General features: G+C 32.7%; 1 protein-coding gene across 17 annotated transcripts in view; it reads right to left on the bottom strand.

Moving 5' to 3' along the window:
• Tbc1d5 (TBC1 domain family member 5) overlaps positions 1-26,515 on the bottom strand; it is a 552,135-nt gene that overhangs the window by 183,526 nt on the left and 342,094 nt on the right. For all 17 annotated transcript variants that reach the window (XR_004514672.1, XM_033757108.1, XM_033757102.1 and 14 more), the window contains 5 exons: positions 17,492-17,594; positions 10,155-10,243; positions 8,634-8,684; positions 8,474-8,543; positions 7,109-7,281 (listed from right to left, as the gene is read on the bottom strand). Coding sequence is in view for 16 of the 17 variants with exons in the window: in XM_033757108.1 (XP_033612999.1) it covers positions 7,109-7,281; positions 8,474-8,543; positions 8,634-8,684; positions 10,155-10,243; positions 17,492-17,594 (486 nt within the window). In the remaining variant the exon portion in view is untranslated. The remainder of the gene's footprint in view (positions 1-7,108; positions 7,282-8,473; positions 8,544-8,633; positions 8,685-10,154; positions 10,244-17,491; positions 17,595-26,515) is intronic.

Genomic DNA, 26,515 nt, shown 5'->3' with positions numbered 1-26,515 from the left:
TATTATGCTCATAAAAGTGGAATCACAGTTCAAAGTGCCCAATTTACCAGGCTTTTGATTCATTTTCTCAATTGCCTCAAATTGATCACTATATCCTTATTGAATAAATTCTCCATAATTCTTATTAATCTCAATGAATACTTTCATTTATTTCATATTTCTTTACATATGTGAATAATTGAAAGCTTTTCATTATACTTACTGGCCACTGTTAAATTTTTCCTATGATGTATTAATTTTACTATACTAGTTATGCATCGGTGTTTTCTTACTAATTTTAAGAGTATATATGAAGAGTAAGAATTTGGTTTTCAGGACTTGTGAGATATATGTGGTACTACTTTGTTTTAGAGCTGAATTTATTGAAATTTGAGGAGGTCAAATTCAAAACTTACTTTCACCAATGTATTTCATTGACAATCTGTGAAAATCACTATCAGTAGAAGGCAGGTTATTTATACATTTGTATTTCCAACTCATAGCTTGGAGTTGTAACTTTTATTCTATTATGTGGTATTCTTGAAAATCACACATTTTGCAGCATGTCATATTTTAAATCATCATATCCTTATGAAATTGGTTTGTAATCTTTCTTTCCTTTATTTTTCTTCCATTTCCATTCATCTACTCATCTCACAATCAAAAACCATTTACTTAATGCTTATCAGGTTCTTTTTGGGAGGATTTGGGATATATTAATGAATAAAATAGACTAACTCCTTGCTATCATAGACCTTACACACCTAAATTCAAGGTTATTATGTATCTATTAAGAAATGAATAAAAACTTGGGTATGGTGACACAGGCCTGTAATCCCAGCACTCTGGAGGCTGAGGCAGGAGGATTGCTGTGAGTTTGAGACCAGCCTGGGCTGCATAGTGAGTTCCAGGTCAGTCTCAACTACAAAGTAAGACCCTGTCTCAAAAAGCCAACCCCCCCAAAAGAAATGAATGTTTTATTAATATAGGTTACTCATGCAATGATTTTGTATTTTTTAGTATCACTAATACAATTCCTATATTCCGTTTATCAAACTATCATTTTGTGAGCAGTCTTTAACTAGTACATAGTTGTATATATTATCTACCAAGCCAGTTGCCTTTTATTAGGTGAGAAAAAGCATGCATTTATGGTATATACATATTGTCAGACATTTTTGTCATTTTTTATGCTTCCCTTGTAACCAATCTTGTTACTGTCATATTAGTACTTCTTTAGTCTTATGCTAAGCAAGGTATTTTCACTAAGCACATACAATTAATAACAATGACTATTTACTGAATGTTTACAATGTGCAATGTATTACATATAGTTTTTCTTTTAGACTTCACAATCTTATAGAACATTCTATTTTAGAAAGAATTTTAAACAAAAATTTGTTGATGAGAAATATCAATTAAATAGTATATGTGATTTTTCTATGCATACTGTTGAATTATGCAAACTTTTATACTTCCTTTCCACTTTCTTCACTAAGTGTTATGGTTTGGATCTGAAATGTCTCCCTCCTTTCTTTTGCCAAGTCTTATGTGTTTTGAAGGTAAATGATTTGTGGAGTCCCTGTGCTCTTAAGTGGATTTATCCATCGATGAGTTCAGCAGCTGAATGTACTGTCAGGAAGTGGGGCTTAGTTGGAGGGAGGTCACTGCAGGCACAATCTGGATAGTATATTCTTGTCCCAGTTCCTTTTTTCTCTTTCTGTTTCTGGGCCTCCATCAGTAAAGTATCTTTTTCTTTATCATGTTCACCTGCTATTTCTGCTTTGGAGGAGCTGACAATAGACTGAAATCATGAGCCAAATTAAACCTCTCCTTTAAATTGTGGATGTTGTAAACTTATCCAGTGACTCAAAAGTAAACAAGACACTAGGTTTTGGCAGATCCAAGATAAAAATAATGTCTTAAATTTTCAATGTTTATCATGTCGTTATTTTTGACAACTGCATTCAGTTGTATGGACTTCACCATATTTAACAAGTTTTACTGCTTTCCAGCAGTTGTCTTATACATGCTTTCTTCTTACTTGAATTATTTTTATTCATTTCTCAGTGTTAGATATTTACCTAAAAAAGTTTATGTGGTACCTTTTGTAAACTTGTGAATGAGTGTCTTAGCACAACGTTCCCTAGTTAGTCTGCGACTATGATAAGATATATATTCATTACACCAGGAAAGGTTCTGTTTTTCTACATCATCAATGAACATTTTTGTAGAGTTTAAGATAAAGTAATAGGTCTAAATAGCAACCTGTTCTAAATAAGGCCTGTAGTGAACTTGGGCAAGAAGATTCTAGCCTACGGCTATGGTGTATCATTTTATTGTACTTGTGTTGTTGGCACATCTTGTAGAAGAACCTGATTTTATTGCCATTTTTGACATGACTGTAGGCCTTAGTTTCTCTAGGGCTCTTAATATTCTACTCCCCCAAACCAGATTAGTTCCTGCTCACTATTAACAAGACCCCTCTGATTTAGGACCTTCATCTGCCTTAGTCTTTGTTGTTTATCTGATGAAGTCGAATTTGGCTTAAGGTCAAGTAAGACACATAATACCTTCAGATGATTTAGTTTCCTATCATAGTAGATGTGAATGTTAGCTTATGAGTTTAAAACCTGGCTCACTTTCTTAGTGGCTATTTGACCTAAACATGCCTTTATAAAGCCTTTATTTCCTAATCAACAAAATGAATATAAAATCTGTTGCAAGTACAAATAAGATTATAATATACAGCTCATTTAAAAGAAAAAGCTATCTCAATTATTAATTGTATTTATAAGGCTATTCAACTATTCAAATTATGAAATGTGGGGTTTTTGGGGGGAAGTACTAGAGATTGAATTCATCTGCCTCTGTTATATCCTCAGCTATTTTTATTTTTGAGACAAGGTCACTAAATTGTCCAGGCTGGGCCTGATTTATGATCCTCCTGCCTCAGCCTCCCAGAGGGCTGGGATTATAGTTTTGAGCCAATATTCCCAGCTGAGATGTATAGCTTTTAATTATATTGACTTTTGATGAGAGAGACTTATTTTTTCACCAGGTTTATATTTCAAGTATAGGTTTAAAAAACTTAGAACTCACACAAATTATACTGGGATTGCTACTCTGATATAAATATTTTGAAATTGTATTGTAAAATTTAGCTAATTTATCAATAACCAAGATCTCCCCAAAATAAATGATCAGAAACCACCCAGCAAAACAACTGCTAATCTAGAAAATAGGAAATAAATTTGGAGGATGTATAATAAGAATTTGAGAAATACGGAATTTATCCCACGGGTAAGGTGAAGACCTAAGAATTTAAGAGTGCCAAAGGCCATATGTGTTAAGAAGGCTTTGCCTCAAAAGTGCTATTAACTGCATATTCCACTGTGTTATTTTTCTCTCATTGCTGAGACAAAATACCTGACACCCAAAGTTAAAAGGGAAGGGGTTTATTTGGCGTATAGTTTGTAGAGGTTTCAGTAGTAGGCTGGCTCCAAGGTAGGGATGACAGAGACATCGCAAGGAGAAACAACATGGCGCACAAAAGGTAGCAAAGGCAATAAAGGACCTTCACAGAGTCTTTCTGCCATTTTTATCTCACCCAAACTATAGGGATTAGGGTGGTGCTAATCACTCTCTCAAGTGTAGTGGTTTAGTAATCACACACCCTTAATCCCAGCATCACACATTCTGGATGCAGCCACCTCTGACTGAATGAAGTTTTGGGGGGACATCCAGACCTAAACCATAACACCCACAGATGCTGATTATGTATGGTACTGTTTATATTAAAGTATAAAATGTAGTCAAGTTTACAGATCCAATATATTCAAAGATAATAATAAAAGAGCTATTCATGCCTAGAAAAAATTAATTTAAAACTCTTTACAAAAGAATATAATAACAGAGTTAAGAGAAGTATTATTGAATCTTTATATGAATTGGCTATAATTAAGTCCTTTGGACTCACAACATCCTATGCAATCCATGACAGAACTTAACTCAAATACTTTAACATGCTTTTGGACAACCATATAACCCCCAAATGACGAAATTGTATGAACTTACTCTAATACAGATAAAAACACCACAAAATCAACTCTTAGAAATTAACTTTTAAAACTAGAAATTATGTAGTGAATGTTTTAACTCTAAATTATTGTCCATGGCAGGGCCTTAGACAATTTAATTTAAAAGTCCAACAACAATTGATAATTGGGAAACAAAAGACAACTCAAGATGTCAATTATTTGAATTAAAGCAAGAGAAATTTCATTTTAAGTGTTAAAGGAGTAATATTTCATAAAGTTAACAAAAAGTGGTATAAATTACATTTAGGATATATTATTTTATAATTATCAGTTTGTTAAGCTTTTAATTGCATTTAATATTATTTAACATAAATTAAGTTGATTTAAAAATGGCTAACAAAAAAATCGTATTAAAATTATCCCGATGATCATGTATTTAAATATATTCAATAATAGCATTAATAAGCCAGATATTATGTAACATTTGGGGGTTTCATGAGTATTTATTCATTTCAAGACAGGTATCATCAATTTATTTAGAGTGAAAATAAGCTAATTTGGAATAACATTAATATTAGTGCAACTAATATTTTTACAATAATCATTCATTTTAACTTTGTTAAGTAGATTTATTGGCATTTAACATGCATGTATTCACATGGTATAACTCCCCACCTCTGGATATTTCAAAAATACATATTCTCATTTCTCTCTCTCTCTCTCTGAGACATGGTCTCAGTATATAGTTCAGTTTAGTCTTGAAATCACTACAGAATCCAAGCTGTCTTCAAACTAAGGATGATCCTTTTTCTTAGCCTCTTAAGAGCTGGGATTACAGGGGTGTGATATATAATGATAGTAACAAACTTTAAAATATACACTGAATACTTACTATATAATAATTTAATTCTCTAAGATTTTAAATCTCCATTTCACAGATAAAAAACAAGGCTCAAAGGGGTTAAACAGGTATATTTCATGTCAAAGCTCATGCTTTCTGTTGATTTACACTATTTTAAAAATGTAATGTCTTTATAAAAGATAAGTTGTACATTTTAGAGCAGCATACAAGGAAATAAGATTATTCAAGCAACTTGTCCTTTCATGTTTTTTAAATAGTAATAATAAAACCAAATTAATAACTGAAATGTGTAAAGTCCTTGCACCATAAAATGTAGTATAGGCCAAATTGAAACAATGAGTGATTTCTTCTTTAAAAATAAAATAATTATATATATTTAAAGATAATATAGGTAAGATTCTATACAAAAATAAAGGGCTAATTGAGGCAGGCATGGTTATTGCATACAGCGATAATCAGCACTGCTTGTAAGATTTGAAAGTATTAAGAGCAAGTATGTTATATATCTTGGATTTTTTACTTGGAAAGTATGAGTCAGGATGTCATAAGAGCTCTATGAATTGTTACAAGAAGCAGAAAAGTGAAAAGAAATGAATGTTTGATGGAGAAAACTAAGAAACTTGGTGATAAATTACTGTTCTAAAGCTCTGCCATCACTATTGCTAATTCTGTACAGTGCTAATTCTGTCAAAGCAGAAAAAAAAGCAGTTAAAAGAAAAGATAAATATGTTTAATATCCATTCTTTTCCCAATATTAAAAGCAAATTTTAACATTAGCAAACAATATTTTGAAAGTATTAAAAGAATTTTTATATCAATTCTTTCAGTGCACAGTAGAGTAAACACAGAATTTTACTAATGAATTTGTCATTAGCATTTTAAAATAAATTTTACATCTATAACTTTGTTTTAATTAGATTAATACATTCAAATAGCAATTCAATAATAACCCATAGTTCTGACCAATACCCATATCACACAGAACTTTCTTATTTCTATCAGGAATAGTGAACCTGCACTCAATAATGATATCAAGATTAAATCAGAAAAACAAAAATAAGCAACACAATAGTAAAGCAGACTTCTTCAATTATAGTTCAGGGCTCCAGGGAGCTGTTATCATTAGTAAAAGACTGTTAATATCATGAATGAATGTAAATAAAACATTTATTGATTATTTTCTCTGAGATAAAGAAAAGACCCTGGTCTAGTCTTAAACTTAATAATTCAAGTAATGAATTCATGTTTATTGAACTCCTGTGGATGCCTCAATAATATCTTAATTTTCCAAATTCTATGTGAGAAAAAAACTTCGCAAAAATATCTGCAAAACAGCGTCTCAGCATTTCGTATAAATAAATGTTTTACTATTTAATAAGACTCTTTAATTGTGGGTAGCATTACACAGCAAATTTCTAGTTAAAATTATTATTTTTAAAATTTGATTATATACCTTCTAAGCTACTGAAAAAAATAAGCACACACACACACACACACACACACACACACACACACACACACAAACAGGACATTTTAGGAATGACTGGCTCCCTATTCTGTTGCTATCCAGTATGTTACACAAGTTATGTAGTTGAAGAAAATTAATACATTATGTTCATTAAGAGAGTCATTTATGTTACTGACAGACACTTGCCTCTGAAAGTAGAGGAAAAAAATGACCACATAAAAAAATAGAAAGCACACAGAGATTTCACGGGCCTGTGTAAGTTTGGGGAATAGCTTCATGTATATGAGATCTACACAAGCCTATAGTTTTTACAATGTTTGATTAAATGATCTCCTGCTGCCATCTTGAATTATTATTATTACCTTTTTCTTTTTTCAAAAAGGGCCCTGCATTTTTCTTTTACATTGGGTTCTGCAAAAATTATATAGCAAACTCTGCCTGGGTTTGAATTATAATTTCTTGGTTTCATTAGTGTAAAGTTAGCTTAAGCCTTAACTCCTTCATCTATAACAAAGACACACAAATGATATGGTTGGTAGGAGTATGAAATACCATAAATGAAATAATAGGGCTAGAGCCTGACATAAGGACTAAAAAGAGAAATGAAATAAAATGGGGATGCAACAGTACTTGCACAAGACAAGAGATATAAAAACTACCAAAACTGAGTTCCATCCCTGGTACTAAAAAGCAAACAAACAAACAAAACAAAACTACCATAAATCATAGGTATAGCTATAACAGAATCGTAATACTTACAATCCATATATCTGTGGTGCAATTTCTAGTCTGTTCAAGTGCAGATAGAGCTCAATATCATGCTTCTTCAGTAGATGATCCTGGATCTGGTTAACTTTAGTAACAATAGCAATTGTTGGCCCTAAGTCCTGTGGTCTAGCAAAGGGGATAGGAGTCATCAGAGTTTCCTTTCCCTATAAACAGGAAAAATGTATTATTTCAATATGAAATGAACAAATACTACATATGGATATTACTATTTATCAATGTAGTTTAAAAAAGCAACAAAAGCAATTTTAGTGATTTTATGACAAATGCTTAAAATGAGCAATGTCATACTGATATATAGATGACTGTACTCATAAATGAACAGCTAGGAAATGTCTGCTAAAATATTTTAATTTGTACTTCCTTGAATACTTTCTGCTGTTGACAGTAAGCATTACAAGGTAATTTTGGCTAGATGTGCTGATGGGTGCATAACACAAACTATCCATGGCTAGACTATCAGATCAGTTATGTTATATAAATGGAATACTCTGAAGAAAATTTATTTGTTATTGAATACAATATAAACATGAAAAGAGCAAACTGTTTCACTTGAATTCTGAAAACATTTTAAAAATGCCAAGAAATTAAGGAAATTGGTATTAGAAAAATGTTTTATAATTTTTTTTGTCAATTTAAATACTGAGTAAAATGATTTTAAACCTTCCAGACTAAAAGTATAGCTGACTTAAAAAAAATAAAATTAACGTTGATCAAAACTACAACTTTCTTTCTGGCTGTCCATTATCTGCTATTAAGAGATATATCATTAACTCCAGTAATTCCTTCAAGTCTGATCACTTTCCCTATTATGCCCTTCGTTTCTTCTAATATTCTCTCAATTTCTACCTCTTACTATTAGCATTGCTCTTTGTTATTTTCAGTCTACCATGAATTTGAAGATTACATACCTAGGACAAATTCTTCCCGATTTTCAAAAGCTATTCTCTAATGTAGCATTGGTATTCATTTTATTCTCTATATGTTATTACTTAGTGATTCCAATCTTACACAGTGTGCTTAAGTAATAACATATATAGCAACTCACTAGGACAATAACAAAATATATAATAATTTTATAACTATGTAACAATATTACGTGAATGATAAACTTTATGTAAAGTTTCTACTCATATGAAATCTTTATATTGCCTTTTTATTTAGCCAAAAAGAGATACATTTAAAACCCCAGCTTCCTTATACCATTAGTATTTTCATGATGATTAAATACTATATATTACTTACTATATAGTAAGTATATACAATTCTATGTTGCTTTCTAAAGTCATTTGTTCATTCAAATACTCTGTACTGAAAAAAATATGTACTCTGAGTTACCTTGTGAGTATCATGTTCAAAAGTAGAAAACCAAGGTTCAGCAGTTTCCATCAGTTGTGAGAACATTGCACTAAAAATTAGAAAAATAAAAAGTAGTATCTTAATCTTCACGAAGGTAATGACTGTATAAAAAGAAAAATATAATAGTTTTTGCACTTACTAGGCATCATGTTCCAGATACTCAGGGTTCAAGAGAGTTTTCATTTCCTCACTTTAAAAAAGCAATACAAACAATCAAAAACGGCAAGTTTTTAATAGCTGAAGTAGATGCATAGTTCTCCTTATTCTACCTTCATAAGACAATTCTTAGATAATGTGAAAATGAAAAAAATTACCCTTTTAAATAAAAACAGGAACTCTATTAACAAATTAAGTTTTCTTCTATAAAGATAAAAAACAAATTAGGTGCCTTGTTTGTGTCACAATAAATTATTCCAAATAACAAATGCAGAACGTGACAATATTTTCCTTCACTGTTTGATTTAAAATAATTTATTACTTCACAGTCTATCACGTCATAAAAAATATATATATATAGTTATTGATGCATTATGCAATATCAAAACAATTTTAGTGGCTTCTATTTTTATCTTCAATTAATAAGTGATATGACCTTTTACAAGTCTACTTCAGTGTTGCGTTTAATTTGTAATGGATTGAAATAGCTGAAGAAGCATGACCTACTCATTTTAAAACTATGTTCAATCATCTATACATTCCTGTAAAGTATATTCTGCATGCACTTATTTAAAAAAATATAAAAGCGGCACAAAAACATGATCCAACATTAACTTCATCCTTATTTTTTAGGATTGAAATGATGGAAATTAAGAAGCAGTTACTCTTGTCAGGATCAAATAAAGTCAATAAAATGAGAAAGACTTAGCACTTTAGCACAAGCCTGTATATATGCTTAGCAAAAAGGCAGTGTAATATTACAAAGATTACAAAGTTAGACATGTGTGATGCTATCTGCCAGTATTTTCTTTTCTGCATATAGGTGGATAAGCCTGTGGAACACTGAACAAAGACAATGCCTTACAATCCTACAGTTACCCACACCTAAAAATGTTACTTCTCTGGCCAATTAGATAAGTTATCTTAAGAATCTAACCAATTAGATAAGGTTAGAAAATGAATTCCAACAATTACTTAAGTTAAATGCAATTATAAAAGTCATTTGCAGGAAAGCATAACTGAATTTATTTCAAAAACATGAGACACCACTTTCTATATAGAATGAGGTTCTTTGTAACACTTTTCCTTTATTGACTCAAAGATGATGAGTTGGAGAAAAAAAAGATGATGAGATACAAGTATCTCATAAAGTTCACAATTCAGCTTACAGTGAAAAGTGAGATACTAAAGGATAATATACTGTATATAAATATTGTTAATCATAAGCACTTTTGTCATTACTGCATTTTCTTTTCTTGACCTATTATATATCTTTCTTTGACACACACCTAAAAATTTCAGATATGGTTTCGAATTTGTTCTAGAGCTAAACTGGCATTAGAAGTATTAAGTGGAATTAACAAATAGCTACAAAACCAAATGTTCACAACTTATGAAAGTTAGAAACACCTTCAATTTAACAATTTTTGAGTTGAGGTTGAAAGAAAAAAAAGACCAGTACATTGAGGGCTGAAAAAAATAGATGGAACTCATAAAAACTTGCCTGGGCTGTGCAGACTCACTGGCATGTAGAAAGGCTTGGTGGTCACAGTGAAGGATAAAGACTATAGGTGCTAATAGCTCATGCATTCCCTGAAACACAACATCAAGAGAAATTAGTAAGAAAGATATTGAGAATCTGCTAATGGACTAAAAGTTAGCCTAAATATTTTTTTCAATGTATTCCTGCCACCAAGATGTCTATATTATACACCAAAGCATAAAAATGGTATCAGAATTTGATTACAATTCAACCACAGCACATATTCTTCAAAACATGGAGAAAAGCTCTTTTTAAAATGACATGACAAACAATAAATTGGCATGGCAGACAACCTTGCACCTGTCAGTTGCTCAAGATCTGTACTTATAAATATGAATTTCATTTATGCAAATTATAATCATGCGCTACAGTGTAAAGATCTGCACTGAAGAAGGGCAACTAAGAACTGTAGACCTCAGGAAATTACATCCAATGTTTTCATTATGTAATGGCTCCAAATTAGGATGTCTGTAGATTTAGGAAGAGCTAAAGTCAGATAGCTAGGAATGTTGGGTAATAAAAAATAATCATTTGCAGACAGTAACAGAAAACAAAGTTTTTCAAATGTAATTTTCAACATGCTTAATCAGAAAACTCATTTTTCTTACCTTCTTCAATTATAGGTTAACTTTCAATTTATTTAATGAGCGTATCAATAAAATGTTTCCCCTTATATTGGGATTCAAATGTAGATTACACAATTAAGCACAGAATCAAAAAGGCATAAATGTTAGTTACTAAGATATCTTAAAATTATTTCAAAAATCTATTATTTACTTGTTTTGTGGGGACATAACATCTTACATTACAGTGAATAGCCTTATAAATTTAGGTTTTCTTCCCCTTTAAACATAAAATATTCTGTACCAAGTAAACATAGATCATATTTTTTGCTAACTCTTGATGTGAGCAAATTACCATTTTCCTTTTGCTTAGTAACTAAGTATCCTTTTTCATAAAAAGAGAAGGGAAAATATCACCTTCCAAGCAAATATAAAAATAAATATAGGAGCAAAGAGAAGGTGTAATTTTGAAGGTGTAATTAGAGGAGGCTTTCTGTAATGGAAGGAAAATTCCATAGTGTGCTGTGTAATATAGTAGTACTATGCTAGTCTTAGGAATCCAGTTGATAGCACAAATATACAATTGAACTTTATCAGACTTCAATTATAAATCTTATTAAAGTAGAATGATATAATGACATTTTTACAAAATAACATGATCCATGGACAATTTGCTTGTGATTTTGAATAAAATACCATATAACGCTCTAACCTTTTTAGGTAACCATTTCTTCATATAAGAAACCTTGCAAACAATGTCCCTGAGGAGATATTAGACTCCCCAAAAAAATGAAATCGAGTGTGCTATATTTTGAAAATTACCAAAAGGTTAGTTTTCTTGGAAAAAATCTCAAGTTATTTTAAAAAGAAAGTATCCCATTTTAACAATTAGGATAATAATTACTTAATGTAGAAAACTAGAGGAAAATAAAAGCAAAGAAATAATCAAGGCAGACAAGAAAGCAGGTAAAAACCAAAAGAAAGAAAAATTTTAAAGCCTAGTAGGCTGAGGCAGGAGGATCTGAGTTTACCATCCATTCTGGCAACTTAGCAAAACTGTCTCCAGACAAAATAAGAATAGCTAAGATGGAGTTCATTGGTAACATACTTGTCTACCATGTGTGAGGCCTTGGTTTCAAATCTTCAGTATTATAAAACAAACGAAAACAAAAAAGGACTACCACCACCCCAAAAAACCCTCTAACAAATATTCTGGTGATAATCTTTTTGGCCTGTTTCTGATGCTTTCCTTAAAGTCTTTAGACATAAAATTTCTGGGAATGGTGCATTTGTTGGTCTGAGTCTGAGACGTGTACCATTAAACTGCTCTCTAAAAAGAGTTTGCTCAGTTGTAGAATAAAAAATCACCATCTCATACCTCTCGTTTATATTCATGGTGTTTTTAAAAAAATCCTGTTAAATTCACAAACTGTAATGATTTATGCAAGTGTAAGACTGAACTCAAAAATTTTATTGGGAGTTATTTCAGAAGTTGTCCATTTCATCCTAATGTATTATTTCCTTTTCTAATTTGTAATAGTTCTTTATCAATTAGACCCATTAAAACTTTGTCATTTTGTTATATTTTTCTCTTGTTTACTATTTTTCTTTTAATTCTGATGTCATTCTGAAGTTATACACTTGAATAACTGATATACTCCCTCATTCTTTTTTTATTCCTTATTTCCTTCCTTTCTTGCTTCCTTACTTCCTACCTCCTGCTAGTGTGACTAAAAAGGATTTCCCTCTTATTGAGATTAGGTAGGAATATCTTCTTTTTTTTCCCAGTTAATTCTTCCATCACTTCATTTTAATTTTTGCCATGAAAGATACATAATTTTTTTTCTCCACAAAAGCTAATATATTGAGCAACCATCCATCTTCAATAAATGCAATCTATTCAATGAGTTGCATAGTTAACTTTTCTTCCAAGAATTCTGAAAGCCATCTTTAACAGAAAGTGAATGTTTAGTTCAGAATTTCTGGAATTTTAGTAGAGTTTCACTGGCATGTGCATCCTTAAAAGAACTGTACTATTATAAAAGCTTTACCTTAAAAAATAAAGACATTCTTCTTGCCTTAACCTCCCAGAATGCTGGGCTTACAGGCCTGTGCTGCCATGCCTGGCAAGACTATGAACTGTGATAAAAACTTTGGCTAATATTTCATTTAAAACATGTTTTTAACAGTATGAGATGCCAATAATCCCTTTCACAGTACTCCCCTTCATTTTGAACACTTTATTCTGTTTTCCTTGCCACTTTCTGAAGCTGTTATACAAGTCTTCTTTAGTGTCTTTAGCTGGGCTGTCATGGTTCCCTTGATGTCCTGAATAAATTCCAAATGTTTACTTTTCATGGTCATTTTGACTTTGGGAAAGAGTCAGAAGTCACATTGTACCAGATTTAGTGAAAAAAGGTGAATGAAGACACTAATGTTTTCACAAGCCTGTCTTTAATCTGAATGGCACTGGGTAGCAGAAATATATAATTTTTTCATCACTACTCATAACAAAATTCATGAAAGAAGACTTCTAGACTATTTCAGAAAGTGGCAAGTATGACACATTTTTAAGCAATGTAGAGATGATTTAAAGTATACATGAGGGTGTGTACAGGTTATATTAAACAATGCCTTTTCATATAAAGGGCTTGAGCAACCACATATTTTGATATACACGGAGGAACCCTGCAACCGCTCCTGAGGGACAATTGTACACATGAACCAAAATTTTATACCGGCCCAGCATAAAGCAGGATTTCACTACACTTGACTGATTCAATGAAATATCTACCACCTAATTTACTGACACACTACAAAAGTTGAAATAAAATATGAAAAAATATCATCTTTCAAATCAATAGAAGACATTTCTGCAGTTAAAAATTAGGAGTCCCCTGAGCACTGTTAAGAAAATCTTCTACAAATTCAGCTTTGAGTTTCACCTAAAAAAGAACTTTCTTGATACTTTTAAGAGACTGAAGGAGACCTTAGATTGTTTTCACTGGCAATTCTAGACTAGTAAAACCCGATTAATGATTAACTGTAAAGAACTGGGAATACAGCTGAGTGGCACAATACTTGCCTAGACTGAATGGTGGTACAATAACTGCATAGCTAGTGTGGAGCCCTGACTTAGATACTTTGCACTGGAAAAACAAAAAATTATAAGTAGCAAGTATATAGACAGCTTTAAAAGACAGGAGATATATCCAGAAGGTATACCCATAAATTCAAGAGGATCTAATTTGACAAGACACAAATATATATAAATATATTTCAGTATACATCTTGGTTCCCAAATTGTATATTTTGCTTCTATCTATATTCTCAGCATTGTTCTTTGCTGAAATTCTTCATCCCTGCTAGTTAGCAGTCACTGCACTCCAAACTCATGCCATTTTAAAATAAAGGTAACAAAGTTTCTTCATCAACAGCCTGTAGGCTCACAAAATTGAACCTGTTCTTTTATCTGCCTGTGCTCATTTAGCTCACCAAGCAGTCTTTATTAAAGCTGAGGCATCAGTCAGTCAAAGTTCATTAATACCATTTATATAATCTCTGCAGTTTCAATTAACTCAGCAAGACACTCTACTACATGATAACAGTCTCATTAATTCAATAAAATCCCATAACTATTAACAATATGGTCGATGTTAAACGGGGTGTCACCTAGTACAAAATAATAGCTTTAACAGCTTGTGATGAAACTCAAGGTTTTTTCTCAAATTTAATCTGGCTACATTTCAGTCTTCTACAGCAAGGTAGTATTTCTTTGTAAAGAATCTATAGGATTTTAAATATAACAGGGAGTAATTATGTCTTTTTAAGTGAAATCCAATTTTAAGCTAATAATACTTTCTTATTCAGTAATTGATAGGCTTTGCATAAATTATCAACAATTTCATCTTCCATTTTCTTGCCTAATTTTTCATTAAAAAATGTGGTGGTTTACATACACCACAAATGGCACAGTGTGATGTTATTATTTTCCTTCTGTATAGAACTTGTTCCTCTTATTATAAGGTTTCCTAAAGAAAAATAGGAAATAATATTTAGCTTGGGAAATTTAATCCTGATTTATCTTGCTATCATTGCAAATCTTTTCCAGCGAGGAATTTTCAAATACTTGAAAATAGGAGATAGACATAAGAACAACAGCCAATACAATGATGAATATTCTGAGCTACTAAAATAACTAATGATGCAGAACCACTTAACCACAGACTTCACGCTAACTGGGTTACTAACACCTTTATAGTTTAAGCCATTTAGAATGGTGTCTTCTATTATTTTGTTTCCCTGGCAATCTCCTTTCACATTTGTTTTTGGTCTTTTAATTTGTGTATGACTTTCAGATATCCTATTTTGCATGTAAGGGCATTTTTTTTTAACCCCAAGATCACACAAATGTTTTACTAAATCTTTTTCTACTATTTTCTTATACTGTTAGTTTTCCCAATTATATCATTAGTCCATCTGATATTAATTGATATTATTCAATAAGGTATAATTTAATTTTTTTTCCTAGTTAGAAAATCACACTTAGAAAGTAAACATTCTTTTCCCTATTTTATATTATTAAGATCCTATATATAACTGGACCTGTTCCTAAATTTTTCCACTGAACCATAGGTCAATTCTCATACTATTGTATTCTGATCTCAGAAATTTCTTTTACTTGTTTTTTTCCTAGTGATGGAGCTCTCTCCCAGGACACAGTACATGCTAAACATGCATCCTAAAAAATAATAAAAAATAAAAAATAAAATAAAATAAAAAAACAAAAAACCTCTCAACCCCTCCCATCACTGAACTTTTATAGAAGTTTTACAGAAATTTGGGGGAGGATGTGGAGAAAGGGAATTTTACATGCTATTGGTGGTACTATAAAGTACTATATGGCAAATCCTCCAAAAATTAAGATAGGCCAAGCATATAATTCAGCAATCCTAGTTCTGGTTATATATCCAAAGGAAATGAACTCAATATGTTGCAGAGAAATAAGCAATCCCATGTTCATTGTTACATATTCACAATAACCAAGAAATACAACAACCTAACTGTCCATCAACAGATGAATAGAGAAAATGTGGTATATGTAGAAAATGGAATACTATTCAGCCATAAAAACAGAAAAATTTGAAAGTCATCATGGTACGTGAAAAAATCCACAAGGAAATGCTAAATGTTTCAGCAGGGAAAAAAAAAATACTTAGTAGGCACTAAATTTAAAATAATTTTGTCTCATTTTCACAAAACACATATTTAGATTAGTACTAGATTAATACATTTCTATATTAATTTGGAAACAAGCAATACTCGTAAAGTCCTCTCAGCTAAAACCATGTTATTATTTTGTATTTATTTAATTCTTGATTTATAATCCTTTGACAACATTTATAGTGTTTTTCAGATAGCTTTTATAATGTTTACAGTCAGGTTTACCTCTAGACATTTTATACTTTTTCATTATTAGTGAGATTTTCTTTCCAATTTCCAATTTTAAAGAGCTATTGTCACCAGGGATTTAGCTCAGTGGTTCTGTCACCTGCCTCGCAAGCACAAGGTCCCATGTTCAGTCCCAAGTATTGAAAAAAAAAAAAAAAAGAGCTATGGTCAACATGCAGTTGATGTAAAGATAGATTACTAGCATTATTTAAAAAGATATAATTATTTTCTGTGTTTCTTTAATGTATATAATAACAAATATATTATTCAGTATAATGGTAGTCTAACTTGGTTTACCTTTTTTTTTTGGTATCCGGGATTGAACTCTGGTCCTTGCACTTGCGAGGCAGGCAGCAGCACCACTGAGCTAAATCCCCAGCCCCTACCATTTTTAATCTATAAATCTTATTTCAAATTAAATATATAACTTTTTACACAGGTGTTTTCTGTTACATTAAAAGTTCAGGGCTCATTAATAAGATACAAGTTTTGATTCTTTTGGATTTATAAATTTTGTTTGCATTTAATATATAATTGGGAAATAAAAATAATTCAAGTATATATCTCTTTACTGGAACACAATAAACTTTAGTAGAAAACCTAGATACACCTTTGTATACTAATCAATTTACATTTCAAAAACTCAAAACAATTCAATAAGCTTCTTTGCTTTGGTAGTAAGTTAAATAACAGAGGCAAAAAGTAATTTTCAAAATATTTATGGTAACTTCTTTTTAGAAAAATTATTTTGTGGGAGTGGGGATGAAATTCAGGAGTGTTGCTAAATTTCCTAGGCTAGCTTTGAATTTAGGATCCTCTTGTATAGTTGGGATTACAGGTTTGTGCTACCATGCCCAGCTTGCCCACCAAAAAAATTAATGAAACCTCTGAAGTTCTATTATTAGTAAATTTTAAAGTGCACTTGTTTTTTATATGATGTCACATATTTATAAATGCTGTACTTAGAAACAGTATTTATAAGTAGAAGTCTGAAAAGTTCATTACTAGACTGGCTTCAAAGATGCTATTTATAAAACAAAACCCAAAAGTTGAAAAAAGATATGATACAGAAGACAATTTGGAGCAATGTCTTATACCGAGGAAGAAGCACAAGTGCTTCAGTTAGCTTACCTTTCTAACCCCGCAGCTGACAAGGAGCACTTGGATTGCTTTAGCAGTATGATACAACTCTGGATATAATAAAGTGTGCACTATTGCTATCATTTGTCAAATGTATAGAAAAACTTAAATCAATGAATGCCACCTTTAAAATATTTTCATTACCTGTTTATAAAGTAACTGCTCATTTTCTCTAGCATAACAGAAAAGAACATCTGTAAGAATTTTTCTCACATTTTCTTGTTGGAAAAACTGCATTTCAGGAAACCTGAAAAGGGAAAACACAGAATTAAAATTGACTAGCACAGTTTCAAGAATCAAACTCTTATACCTAAGAGATACCAAGGGCTGCTCTGAGTTGTACAACTTTTTACTTGCCAAGTAGTATTATCAATAATAAGTTATAAAAAAATGGGTGACTTAGGGAAATGATTATATCCCAGGGATATATAATACCCTTCAACATCTAAACATTACAAATTTTTTCACACATACAAAGGTCTCTCTACATGTGAAAACGGCAGTTTTAGAAATGAATTATAGCCTGAGGATAAGAGTTTGCTTTGTTTCTTGAAAATCAGGATATGATTCTATAAATATATCATTTTTCAAGAAATCATTGTCATTGTTTTTCTTGATGAAAACATCATTGATTTAAATTACATATGACCACACTGTTAGTTTTATCAGCTTAAGCTATATATATACCTCAAATAGAAGAAAACTTAGCACTGCTTAAATGCTGAAAAACTATACCATTTTTATAAGCGCTTTGAGGTAATGTGAAATAGAAAAAGGGCAAAAAATCTGAAGGGAGTGTGAAAAGTTTTAAGAATATAAAACTTCAAGAACTCAAAGAAGCATATACATTGAATGTACAAGGGCTGAATATACAAGGCCTGTTGTCTAAGAGTGGACAGTTTTCTTAGGACAAAGGTTTGAAAAAGAATTCTGGAGAGAAGAGAAACATGGAATATGAATGGGGGAGGTAACTAAATCAAAAGGAAAGCTATGAAGGTGTGAAGGACAGTGAGTATTTCAACTGTGCAGCAATGCAGGGTGATTAATAATCAGAAGGAAAGGAGAATTCCAAGAAGTACTGCCAGTTGGGAGCAAGACAGTGTGGCAGAAGAAAAGATGGAGTAAATCTGCAAAGAGCTCTGAATGCTGAATTTACAACCAAGGAAATAATTCAGTGTTTCTAAATTTCTGAACAGTGAAGTGATAAACAAAGAGCCTAGGCTTCTAAGTAGGAATCAGGGGGCCAGGGATTTAACTCAGTGGTTCTGCTGCCTACCTCGCAAGTGCAAGGACCTGAGTTTGATCCCTGGTACCAAAAAAAACCAAAACAACCCCCCCCCAAAAAAAACCTAAGCAGGAATCAGTCTGAGAGTAAAAAATTCATAGAAAGGACATACAATAAAATTCACAAATCTGAGGAGAAAAGTCTGTGTTCAAATCATGTTACACTGTATCAGCTATAGAACCTTGAGAAAGTGACTATCAACTGCCTCATCTACTAAATATAGAGAATACTGATAATATGATCAAGATGAAATTATGTGAAAATACTAATAACAGTGCCTTAAAAGTAGTAGTGAATGCTTAGGAACAGAAGTTATTATTAAGCACTGAGTAGCACTACGTTAGGCAATGAAAAGGTAAATTGGGTGGCTCTAGAATAATAAGAGAAAATATAGAAGAATGGAGAAGATTACCTAGAGCATGAAGGCACGTGGCATTACTGAAACAGAAAAGCATTCCTCAATGGAGTCCTCTAGAAAGGAATAATACCTATTTTGCTACATAATTTAATGACTTCCTGACTCCTATTTCTAGAAATCTTTTGTTTCTTTCTGGTCCTATTTTGGCACCCTCTTAGAGTTTTAACTTTCTCTATTGCAAGCTAAGTCCCCCCCAACCCTTCTTTCTTTTTTTGGTTCCAGGGATTGAACTCAGGACCTTGCGCTTGCAAGGCAGGCGGCACCACTGAGCTAAATCCCTGATGCAGACTAAGTTTCTTGGTAAATCACGTTACAGATTGATGATATATACCTTCTCTGAAACAAATTTTTAAATGAATTCAGTTCCATTTTATTTTCATTTGCTCGTTTAACTTTTGCTTGAAATTCCCTTCGATGTGCAACTACCCCCAGACTCAGGGAAGTTTAGTTTTTTCAGTGGCAGCAAGGAAGACTCTCTGAGGAGACAGTAAACAAACTAAGAACTGGAGCAAGATGACTCCACAACTCTGCATCAACCTTAATGCAATGACCAGCCAGACACTCCCCACCCAGGCACACAAGTTCAAGTAGGGGTACACAAGAGAATTCAGCAAAATTAACCTGAAGGTAGTTCAGCGTAAACCTAATACACCACAGAGGTCAAAGAAGTTCCAGAAAGACTTCCAATAGACTAAAGCACAAAAGATACACACATACAAAAATTAAATGCAATTAAAAACTAAATGTGGGACCAAAGAAAGTTGCTAAAGCCTTAGATAGTTAAATATCCCGAATTAAAACAATCAGGTTGAAACAGGTTAAGTGGTTGATAAACTGTTGTACATAAACTTTGGGGAGAGGGACAACTCATCTATTAAAGTAACAATACAGTAATACTTTTGAGAAATGAAATTTCTCCCCCTTCCTTATTATACGACTTAAAGTGTCCTACTCTCTAGGTAGGGTTCATGACTAAAGGTTTGGGTCATCTGGCCTACCAATTATATTTGAAAATTTTCTATGTAAACTGACACAAAAAAAACACAATTTGCCTTTGCAACATGAATGGATCATGACAGTTATGCAAACTGATACACTTACTTGGCAACAAATATCCATAAACTATATACCAATTCATACTTTCATTTAAATGCATATTAACCACTTGCAAAATTATAAACGAGATGTACAAAAATTAAATTGCATATAATTTAAATTGCCCACTTTAGCAAATACCCAATCAACTGAAAATGTATATGAGCCAGACACATCTATGAAAGAACACAACATCTACAATTCCACTCTACAATGCTAAAGTGCCAATTTATGAAATGTCAGGATACCCTTTTAAGGAAAATATGACTTGTTTTCTAAATTCTAATGAAGATTCAATAGCATCAAATAAGATGCTATACACTTCTGAAAAAGAACTGCTTTATTTGAAATAATAACAAAAATCAGAGAATACTGTACTGATCCAAGGCAGACTCAAGAATTGTTGAGATTTTGAAAATCAACAATACTCAAAAATTTCATGTAAAAAAAACTAAAAAAAGATTTAAAACTTCAGAAAACACAGTAAAGAAAAAAGAATTAAAACTAGGAACTCGTGATCTATTTAAACTAAGATATCCAACAGAAAATAAAAGGAAGAAAAATCACACTAAGTCTGGACTCAAAAAAATTTTTGTTATAATCAGAAACAAGTCAAGAGAAGTTATTTTTGTACTTGGCCAGAAAATGATAATGGGATTGAGAAGTGATGGTAGGACTCAAAACACAGAGGACAGCAAAAGAAAATATTCCATGATGAACCCCTCCCCCCAAAATCTAAGATACTTACTTGATGGAAAAAAGTAATTATTTTAGTGATCAGTAGTTTCTCAAATATGTGAAGGAATTAAATATGATACTATAGTATGAATTCTATACTGTATGAATTCATACTATAGCATGAATTACCAAAATTCAGTAGTTTATGCTAATAATATACTTTTCAAGAAAAAAAAAATCTCATTTACATTAGTTACAAAACATACTTTGGAATAAAATTTCTCCTAAAAAAGGAGCAATAAGCGGATATACAACATCCTCATTTATTTTTTAGGAGTATTTCTATTGATGAATGATTATTATAATTTTAGGAGTTTTATTATATTATATAATATGTACTTAATAGGGAAATAAAATACAATTGAATTAAATTTTAATATGCAATGTGTTTAGAATAAACATCATATTAAACAATTGTATTTTGCTAAAAAATAACACAAATAAATAGGATCCTATGTGAACTACAATGAAAATAAAAACAGTACCACAAAAAAATAATCTTTACTTCAATTGTTATATCTAAGGCAGTCTTCACATGTGAAAAAAATAAGTTTCATACACAAGCATTGCTTACACTGATAGCACATGTGTTTCTCCTATCTTTTTTTGGCAGGACATACCTGTCATCTCTCTGGTCTTCCTATTTTGTCTGGAAGTTCTTATACAGTGTGCACTTAGCAGGAAATTAAATAAAATATTAAATATGTACTGAGTGTGTATAACAAACATCAACATTTTCAACATCAACAGCTTGTTTGCTTACTAAATAGCTGAAATAAATTCCTACATGAACTACACTGAAAATACAAATATAACTCTACCACAAAAGTAATCTTTATTTCAATTATCAAACCTACAGCAGTTTCCACACAAGCAAACAGCATGTTCCATGTACAAGTACTGCTTATACTGATAGTACAAGTTTTGTTTTCCCATCTTCTTTGGTAGGACATATTTGACATCTTGCTGATCTTCCTGCTTTCTTAGGATGTTCTTGTGATGTTTCACCTCTCTGTTCACTGGTCTGCTCCACAATTTTTTTGCAGAGCTCTTTGGGCAGATACATATTGTTCTTCCTCTGTTGCAATTTTCACTTATAAATTCCAGTCCCAATCTTTTAAGTAAATTTCTCTGTGATATTTTGTACTTGTTAATTTCTTTGTAAATCATGATACTATTTATGCTTGACAAGTTTAGGATCCAATAAAATACAACCATTGGCTAATGTTTTTATACTTCAAGTGACTGCATAACTGCATAGATGCTGCATAACTTGTCAACAACATCTACTTACCTTGTTTTCTTGTAAAATGTGACCATTTCTGACTTCATTTGTGTAGAAGTTTCACTATCAATCTTTTTTTTTTTTTGGTTTGGTCTCACTATGTTGTCCAGGCTAGCCTTGAGCTTCTTATGTAGTACCAGCTAACCTTGAACTTATCGGATCTATTATCTCTGCTGGGACTTCAGGTATGCATCACCATGCCTGGCTTCACTATCAATCTTAGCATCATGGTGTAACAATGACAGAATGAGTATCACTTTGTTTTTCTTTGCCATATAGGAGGCCAATGTTATACTTCCCGATATCCAAAGATTGTACTATACATTTCTCTATTGTGATCTTGCAACATTTATTTGGGAATCTCTGTTTTACTCTTGTAAAGAGTTCCTGTGCTGGTCAACTGGTGTTCTTTGAGCAAGTGTAACATTAATGGGTAACTAGTGAACCAACTGTTGAATGTGACATTTTGGTTTACTTTTTGAAATAGTGCAACAAATCTGCTCACAACATTATAGTTTATTACTGCAAGAATAAAGACCTAGTGGCTGAATTCTAGCATAAATTTCTAAGTTCAAGGTGTAAAACGTCTTCACATCTACTGGGGCATCTATTTTTATACTATATTTGGAAGGTTTATTTGGCATATATTGCCAAAGCCTTCAACAATCATGAAATGATGCAAACTGTTCGTCAGTTGTTATATATTTGAATGGTATATTGGTGGATTAACTAATGGTCAACTTCACATGCCCAGCTGAACTGAATCAGTGTGGTCTGGGGGTAGAAGACTGAGCTGAGGATTGCTGCCCATTGCATAAAAAGAGAACTAAAGGAGAGGATTGTGGGCTGCTGATTTTCTAGGAGAAACTTGCTGCAGTTGGTTTTCCTGATGCAAACTTGGCTGATCTTGTCCCTGGAGGAGCTTGAGGCCTCACTGTTGCTGGGAATGGCTGCTATTCTCATAAGAGGAACTCTGGTAGTCACCATAAGCATCACTTCCTGGCTCCAGTGTAGATCCCTCAGCCTTGTGGTATAGATCCTTCACTCCATTAGTGCAGGTTTTCTGGCTTCTACCATTGGCTTCTGGGTTTTCTGGGTTTAGATCCTTGATTCAGCCAAGCATGAGACATTGCTGTGGGCTCCAGGCCACTGGCTGGGCTCCTGGAGGACCTTTGCCTTGGACTTTAGGCCTTCAGCTAGACTTGTGTGGGACACTGCTGTGAGATCCAGGCCCTTAGCTGGACTCTTTGGTTCTCTAGTGTGTGGCTAGATTTCTTGCATGCCTCTACTTTAACATTCTGGGTAACTACTGTGAAATAACTGTATAAATTATGTGTCCTCTGTTAAACCTATTCCCTTCCAAACCCTAACCATACAGTGTATAAATTGCTTGACAATTCAAAACAAGTCTTTCAAAAAATAAGCAAAGAGCACCCAGATTGTCAGATTTTTGGTAGGTCTTTTTGTCTTCAATAAATAGGCAAATTTGAAGGATAACAAAACATCATTATTGTTCTAAAATTCTCAATGGCACATCTGTCACTTCTCCATAAATCCTTTAGATTCTTATTATTAGAATGATAAAGTCTTGCGATGAAGGCTTTTAGTGAGATGTTATTATATATTTTTGAGTATTACTATTAGTGCATATAAAACATTTTACTTATATTTCATTATTAGTGTACTGCACAACATCTGGTAGCATATCATGTTAGAAATAATTTCCAACATTGAATTGCAGTACTGACATTCTGTCCAATAGGTTTGGAAAGAACCTAGTAACATTTTCTGACCTAGTTCTAACATTCAGGTCTATGTAACCATTTTATAGCATTTTGACTAGTGAAATATTTATTTACATTACCATTTTCATCTTCATCCAAATAAAGGTCTTAATTCTGTACTTCTCTATCTGTCATATCTTACTGCATCTCATTCTAATAACTTTTTTGGCTTATATAATCCAAGTCATCATTGGTAGCTGAGTTAATCTGATGACTTACTTTCAACTTCCTCCCTGTTGTAAAAGTGGACTTTCATGTGACATTGTACCGAATTAGTCTAATTCTACAGAAAAATCAAAACAAAACATATAATAAAACAAATTATAAATACCTAAGAATGTAACAAAAATAGTACAGTGGGTAAAAACTAACCTATTGATACTTTGACACAGGTTTATACACCTTGCTCTTCATCTACCAAGAGGGTGAACACAGACTGTTTCCTGTACTCCACCAGCACAGCTACTGAGATGCAAAATCGGTTACAGTTTTGCTAAAGTAAATATTTTCATTAGAAAAGTATGGTTTGAGTGTCTGTCACCCAAAAAGGAGGAACTGAGGAAATGAGGAAAAAGCTCTGTACATCAAAAACAATAAAACATTCTGAAAGACACTACAAAGGATACAAATAAATGGAAAAGTATCTTGTGCTTATGGATTATAGGACTGTTAAAATGACCATTTTACCCAAAGGAACCTATAGATAGATCCAAGGCAATCTATATCAATTTGCCCCTCAAAAAATACAAAAATTCATATGGAACCACAACCACAAAATAACCCAAATAGCCAAGACAATCATGAACAGAAAGAGTAAAGTTGGAAGTATCAAACTAGTTGATTTCAAACTAAACTACAAAGCAGGATGACACCGGTATTAAAAACAGATATTATCAACCAATGGAAGATAACAGAAAACACAGGGATGAACCAACACATTTGTGATTTTTTTGACAAAGATGTTATGAATATATTAAGAGTCGATCAAAAGATACAGTGTGTATTTAAATTTTCAAAAATTTTTATTACAGTAAAAGATACAATGACATTAACGCCCTCCAGGTATACTTCCTCACTTCAAACACACTTATCTCATTGTTCTTGGCACTTTTTGAAGCATGTCTTCATGAGGTGTGATTTAAAAAGTCAGTGAATGCCACTGCAAACTGCCATCCAAAGGAAAGACAGGCTCATAAAAACATTACAGTATGACCTCATCTACCTTCTTCACCACATTTGGTAGAAGTACAGTACAAATATAGACCCTCAAAGAGAAAGGATTTCCGAACTCCTTGAGAAAGTGGCAAAAATGATGGGATAAATGGGTTCAAAGTGAGAGGAAGGATTTTGAGGGAGATTGACAGCAATGTCTTTTTTGCTGCAATTTTTTTTGGCAGTTCTGGTGATTTGTTTATTACTATAAATACTTATTTCTACAGTATACTTCAAAGAATAAATAGAGGCACACAGCTACAATTTCCACAGTCTGCTGCCGAGGGAGATTCAGTGTGAGGATGAGAACTGGGGTGTGTGTCCAGGTTCCATGGTAACTGGAGGCCTCATGAACTGTGTAGGGATCTTACTTGCCAAGATCTGACCCAGGCCCGAGGGCCACGGCTTTTGGAGGAAGAGTCACCATGAATCAGTTGTGAGGAGCAAATACTCTTTCAGTTCACTGTGGCCCTAGGATGGGTCCAAGTTTACCTAAAATCAAGAAGTTGAGGTAAGTCTGAACTGCTGGCCCTCTGGGGAAAAAAAGACTGTTGATATAAGCCTTCCGTGGGATTCAGCTAGCTCTATGGGAGTACATGAAGTGGTATGGCTATGTTTGCCCCTTGCCCTGGGATGAACAATGAATACATGTTGTAAGATTACACTTACATCATCACTTTCTGTCTTGATTATCCCACAGAGGGATCCCGTCTGATGTACAAGAAAGGAGGGAGGCACAACAAGAGAGAGGCAGACTGGATTATCTGCAATAACTCAGGTAAGGAAGATGGCTTATGAAGTCAAGGGGGAAGAAAATAGCACTGTTATCCAATCCTTCATTGGGCAAGTAAGAAGAGATGAAGACCAGTCTGATCAGACAAAGTGGGAGCCTGGTGCTAGAATCCCACTGCAGTGAAGAAGGGAACAATGTCAAGAAATCTCTGGGCTTGACTTTCACAGGGCTCCTGTGCTGTCTAAGCCACTCCATCGTCTTCCTTATTTTTCCAAGACAGTAGAGAGCACTAGCCCTATGATGGGGCTAGGATCATCTGCCCCAAAAGCAGGCAAATGAAACAGTCTGAATTACTTGACGGCAAAGAGAGTGAACGCTGCAGCAGGTCTGCACTAAGAAGCTAAAGTTTTAGGAACAGGAAAAACTAACAAATAAGAAAATCAACAGAAATTTGCTGTTGTCTGGATATTATTCTTTTCTTTGGTTTTTTTTGTTTTTGTTATTGCTTTTAATGGAATGTGCTGAATGTCTATAATTTTGTTCAGATGACTGCAGAACCTGGAAAAGCTGTTGCTGCTATTGATGCATAACATACTATTATTGGTCTATATATATATA

This window comes from Fukomys damarensis, unplaced genomic scaffold, assembly GCF_012274545.1.
Source record: "Fukomys damarensis isolate Sample0158 unplaced genomic scaffold, DMR_v1.0_HiC HiC_scaffold_28, whole genome shotgun sequence".
Lineage (NCBI taxonomy): Eukaryota > Metazoa > Chordata > Mammalia > Rodentia > Bathyergidae > Fukomys > Fukomys damarensis.
This window is presented reverse-complemented; position numbering and strand designations above follow the sequence as displayed.